At 39.9% G+C, this 6000-nt stretch overlaps 1 protein-coding gene across 2 annotated transcripts; it reads right to left on the bottom strand.

The window, feature by feature from the left end:
• Positions 1–338: 338 nt before the first annotated feature.
• LOC112249715 (fatty acid binding protein 1-B.1-like) lies at positions 339–2647 on the bottom strand. Of its 2 annotated transcripts, none has more exons than XM_024419493.2 (4): positions 2544–2647; positions 1599–1771; positions 1150–1242; positions 339–430 (listed from the first exon to the last, which is right to left on the bottom strand). In XM_024419493.2, exons 1-4 carry the CDS (start codon positions 2608–2610, stop codon positions 380–382), a joined length of 384 nt encoding a protein of 127 aa, XP_024275261.2. In that variant the 5' UTR covers positions 2611–2647; the 3' UTR covers positions 339–379. The 2 variants fall into 2 exon arrangements, with proteins under 2 accessions (XP_024275261.2, XP_042177213.1); XM_042321279.1 differs by having other exon boundaries at positions 1605–1771.
• Between the last annotated feature and the right edge of the window lie 3353 nt (positions 2648–6000).

Below are 6000 nucleotides of genomic sequence, written 5' to 3'. Positions count from 1 at the left end.
TGCCTGAAACTTGATTTTCCAAAATAACTGGAAATTGAGGAATCTGCTTTTAAACTGATGCACCCAATGTGGTAGGATTCTGACCCATATTGCAACAGACTAGATGGAACTACCAAAGCCTTCATTTCTACACTGCTGGCTTGACATTTGCTATAAAGCAGTCACATTAAAATGTAGAAAATCCATTTTGGCCAGAGTGTAATGTTCACGGAACTACGCTATTCTATTCTATTGAATCCCACATTCATCCAACTCAAACCTTGCCTCATTATTACAAACTTCAATTTTCCCCTGAAGTTCTACCCATTGATATGAAATGCTGAGACCAGACCATTCAATGCCTTTCACATTTTATTAATCCAAAGAGTGCAGTAGATCTTCACATTCGTTTGCTGGTCCTCTTGTATGACATGCCAGACAGAGTCATGGTCTGAAAAGAGAAAGCATCTGTAATCATTACACTCAATAAATCCATGCCAGTACACTATGCTTACCAAACCGGACGCGCTCGTTCACCCACACTAGAAGCGATCAGGACATGCAGGTTGAAATATCAAAACAAACTCCGAAACAGTTATATTTGGGGCAAAAAGCATTTCATATTTATGGCAATTTAGCTAGCTAGCTAATTTGTCCTAGTATATAAACATTGGGTTGTTATTTTACCTGAGATGCACAAGGTCCTCTACTCTGACAATTAAGCCACAGAAAACCAAATGTTTCTCATCATCTCGCCTCCTTTATATGGCGGTTGACAACCAACGTTACAACTGACCAGAGTGTGGACCTTAAAGTTAATCTTTCAATCACCCACATGGGTATGTATGTATATGCTCCTAAGAACCAATGAGGAGATTGGAGAGGCCAGACTTGCAGCACATCAAATAGAACCGATTTCTATTTTAGCAACTGGCCACGCAGATGCTTGCTGAGGCATGTGCGAGCAGTGTGGGTGCAATGATTGAATAACACGTACATTTATTTTGCGACGCGAGCGGTGGGGTCAGCATGTAATTAGAACATTGGCGGCAGCAAACTGTTGAATTGCGTTCACGGCACTGTCATAGACTAACCATTTTGTTAATGGTATAAATTAACCCTGAAATTGTGTCGCTTCGTGAAACCCCCAGCCATATGCCCCAGACTCACGTTGACGAGGGTGTTTGCGTCTGTAAGTTCTGTGACATATTCGATCCCATTCAGGATGGTCGTCAGCTTGTTACCTTCCCTCATCACCACAGACTGAAACAGGAGAGGTCAACGGTTAGGTCTGAAAGCAGTGGTCACCAACTAGGACCAATTTAACAGGCCCAAGTTGGATGGCCATATATGGAGAAGGAAAAAAAAGTGACAGTGTGCATCAGGTGTGTGAGTTGGTTTTGAGACGTAACTGTGCGCCCAGTCCCTGGAGAGCAGAGGAGATTCTGCCAACGAAAGTCAGTCCTCCCACAACATCACTGGGACCTGAACTAACCATAGTGACCCCACATCAGCTGATCTTATAGTTTAGTTAGATACTGGCTGTATATGTAGGGCGATGGATAAACCCAGGCTACATGTATGAAACTCATGGTTGGGTTGTGACATGCGCCACCCACATTGACCTTCTCCCCGGTCGGCGACTCGAGCTCCGTCTCCTGGCCAATGGTGAAGGAGTTGGTGAGGATCTTTGTCCCCATGGTGACAGTCACCTTGAAGTGGTCTCCAGTCTCCTCAATCTCAGAGATGCTCTTGATGTCTTTGCCCTCCTGGATAAGCTCATCAGGGAGACCTACATGTTTGCGGCAGCGAGAGAGTGGGACATGAACACTGAATTATTACTACTGAAGTAAAGCGCTGATGCACTATAATATGGCAACACAATGATCTGAATGCATTCCCAGCTGGCACATAACATTCTGAGGACCATACGTTTTAGGGCTTGGTTATTTTGCATACCACATTCTGGCAATGGTGCAGGACAGTTGCTTGGCTTTGGAACATTCTCATTAAGGAATTTCACAAAATGTTATTTTCTTGGCATTTCATTATTTGATCAGAATATTTCCTGAAAATTCAAACATTTCATTTAAGGTAAAGTTCTAGGAACATTAGTCATTTTACATTGGGAATGTTCTCAAGTTGTTCAGCTGACTTTAAATATTCTCCTGTGGGAATGTCAGTACTTCAGCATAATGTTCTGTAGGTTCTCATAGTTACAGTTCAAGTCATGTTCTCAGAACTTGCCATACAAAAACAAAATTAATCAAAACACATTCCGTTCTCAGCTTCAACAACCGCCATCTTCTCTTAAGTGTGTTGAACACAGTAGTTGGCCACACCTGATCTTAATGAGTGCTTGTTCCCGTTGAAATGGTCTGAATAGACTAAATATATCCACTTTCAATGAGTTACAAAACTATAATTTGTTGTTAAATCTAACACCAGTTCAAGTACCCATTGCATTCGCAGTCACCATTGACCTTCATTACTGAAAGGACTACAACTTCTGAAATTAACACCCCAAGTCTAATCAAATGTACAAACCCAACTTCAAGACTTACCAACAGCCTCCATGAAAGACTCAAAGTTGTCATGTGACTCCATCTGGTATTTCCCTGAGAAAGACATGGTGACTATAAGACAGTGACAGTAGAGTCAGCCACAGCTCCCTGCTTGTCTTTATACCCCCATCTATCCAGCCCTGCACTCATTAACTAACTAAAGGTGTCTACAATTGAGAACCCCTCACCTCATATCTTCCCTGCTACTTGCCAGTAGGCACAGATCTAGGATCAGCTTCCCAGCCAAGGGCAACTAATCTACATCGCAATGGTCAACTTTATTGTACTCCACTTCTCATCCTCTCTTCTTCTACTTTGGCAGTGTGAGTGATCATTGATCTGATTTGATAAACAAGGCCTCCTCGACTCTTTAGGAAAATGATAAGCAGTCTCATCATGATAAGCAGTCTCTCATGTAATACAAGTGTATGGATCAATCAACACATTTCAAATTCAACTTGACTTTATCTCGCTATACACCTGTGTTGAAATTAAACTAGTCTACATTGCACTTTGAGTTGAGAGGTGTATTTTGTCTCCCTGCACTATAAAAAAGTTGAATCAATGTACAATTGTAAGGCAGCAGACTGCAATAGGATTGTGAGTTTGCAAAAATGTTTGGCATATAGCTGAACCAACATACATTCTCAAGTTGAATTTTAATGTTCACTCAACTTTTAATTTGACCTTGAGTGAACATACAATTCAACTTGAAAAATTGGAATCCAGCCAGAGAACGTTAATCACCCCCAACCTGCACTGACAATGACTGCCAGGAAATACTTCTATTTGATTTAGGTAGTCTCAATAATAACTGGAACAGCAATCTCAGTAACAGATGCAAAAAGTCCAACTAATAAAAGTTTGGATTTCTTTAGAAAAATGTATGTTACTTATGTTGGTGTAGCATAAGATTAATCAACCAATCAATGTACATGAAAAAACACAGGTCTTAAAAAAGAATTCAACGTACAATTGTGTTAGGAAAATTATGATTAAATGACTGAACAAATCATTTTAAATGGAACTGTAACTAATCAAACTTATACTCTGTTTTATTATATCTGATAAACAATATGAGTTCATAAGAAGGGATTGTGTGACACGGACAAGGAGTAAGTACATTTAATGAACACCATTCCAACTAGGAAGAAAGGAATGGTTTGTGGATTAAGTAAACAGATAAGGTAGTTAACCTATGGTTGAACCGACGAAACTGAGCTCTGGGGTGTTTTAGATAAGGCAATGAGTGCATTCCTAGGTTTTCTGTTAATTAGAACTGTCAGCTAAGTGGTGATCGATAATGGTGAGGAGTTAAAAGTTAATTCAGTTTTGTTGTGTGTCCTGTGCATGTGCTAGGGGGTCAGAATGAACTTTGAATGAACTTTTAAAGTTCCCTTTGTCCCGGTTTGGAGGAGGAGATTCATTTTTTAAGCAATGAAATGACGTCATGTTATTGTATATAAACTGTTGCTCGTGGTAATGTGGCAGCGCGCTCTGAGAATAAATTCTGTTACCTATTATTGATAAGACTGGTCTCCGTCTATTTTATGCAAACAAGAATCTTACATAAAATAGATTAAGGGAATTCAATTAATGAAAACACATTGGTATAATTCAATTACAGTAACAAATTGTAATGTCAATTGTAAGGCAACCAACTGCAATAGGGTTGTGAGTTTGCTCCACATCTGGGAATATAGCTAAACCAACATACAGTGTTGACTTCCAAAAACAAACATGAAATAGTAATTAGACTCAACAAGTTTTTATACATTCAGCCCACTGTGAGAAAAGTTTGTTGAGTGAAAAAACGTTCACCCATTTATTTTCCTTCTGAAGTCCAACAAACCCAGAGAATAACACTGATTAATCAATTGGTTAAGTTGGCTTTTTTACAGTGTGCACCATTTGTATTGCCCTTGCTTGTGTCTGTCTGTATGTCAGGGTGTGCATCATGTACTTTCTTTAAATTATACAACGTTTGGGTCTAATCCTGAATGCTGATTGGTTAAAAGCACATTACAGCCAGTGTCTATTCCACAAGTTATCACCGGCTAAATCTATGATGTTAAAATTCTTATTTACTCTGTTTCATCTGACTGCGCAGTCTACTGTCTCATCAGCCCAGCCAGGCAATTTATGAACTTGATCTCCACTATAAAAAGCATCTACACATTATCTTACATTTCTTTTATACTAAAGTTTAGCTTTAAACAGCGGAGATTTGTATAAACTTTGCTGTCTGTCTCTGCGACATTTGCAACATTGTTTCAATATTAAAATTCAATCTCCAGCTGTCCCATAGTAATGAACGTGTTGGGAGTCGGGACGAGACAGACAGGCAGTCAGCTTTTCTCATCCAGTCGAAATTGTGAATCCGCTGGCTTCATTTTATGTGTATATATATATATATACAAAGAAATGTCAATTGAAAAAAGGTCAAATGAAACAAAGTGCAGCTAGTTTGCAGCCTTTCCAGCTTTAGTTTGAAGTTATTATTTTAGCTGTGTTTTTGGCTAGTTCCTCTGACTGGCAGTGTCCTGACGAGAAAGCACATTTTCTATGCCAGGCGAAATCGCGCCTCATTAGCTTATTGTTATGGATGCATCCAAATAAATGTCACTAGAAAACAGCTTAAACAAATGCAAATGCACTACTGTTGTTATTCTGGCTGCACTGTTTGACGTGAATGTACGTTAGCCGTAGTTGGCTTGCTAGCAAAGCATGGGATAAGAACTTTGCCAGCCAGTATCGCAATGGAACTGGAACAATGGCAATGGAACATTTAGAACGAACGACTGGGTCACGTCCATAGATACAGAACAAGAAGACATGAAAGACTGGGAACCGAACCGATACCGTCTCTGGCAACCGAACCGATAGCATGAATGACCAGCCAGCTTGCGTAGCAACCCTACATTTGTGTCGTGACTATATCTTGTGGAAGGATGAAATAGTATGAATTAGTCATTATATGAATATGTTGGTAACCCGTTGTATAAAATTGATACTGCCCTTGAAGTCGGTGTTTGGAGGATATATTGGCACGGTTTGCCCTCCCTCGACTTCTTCTCGGGCCTAACAACCCCCGTGCCAATATATCCTCCAAACACCGGCTTCTCGGGCATTATCAATTAAATAGGGTAGATGTCTCTGTGTGTTCTCTGATCTGCAGTATCTCATTTTGATCTGTGTGCTGAGACTGAACCAATAAGAGCTCCTGTGGTCATGAGAACATGGACACTGCCTCTCTCTGAAAATCACAAAGCAGAATGGACATGGTTGAACCTTCTTGAGGTTATTCAGAGAGAATTGACTACTGCATGGAATAATTAACATTAAGCTATGAGTATGCAGAATATATTAATTCTGAAGTCTGTAGGTCTATTTATTATGTATTTTGGCGTGTACGTGCCACGTCCCTTTGGCTTTTTGGCTGGTATACATTACATGA

Source organism: Oncorhynchus tshawytscha, linkage group LG04 (genome assembly GCF_018296145.1).
Source record: "Oncorhynchus tshawytscha isolate Ot180627B linkage group LG04, Otsh_v2.0, whole genome shotgun sequence".
In the NCBI taxonomy this organism is placed as follows: Eukaryota; Metazoa; Chordata; class Actinopteri; order Salmoniformes; family Salmonidae; genus Oncorhynchus; species Oncorhynchus tshawytscha.
Note: the sequence above shows the minus strand (reverse complement) of the source record. Positions and strands in the feature narration are given on the sequence as shown.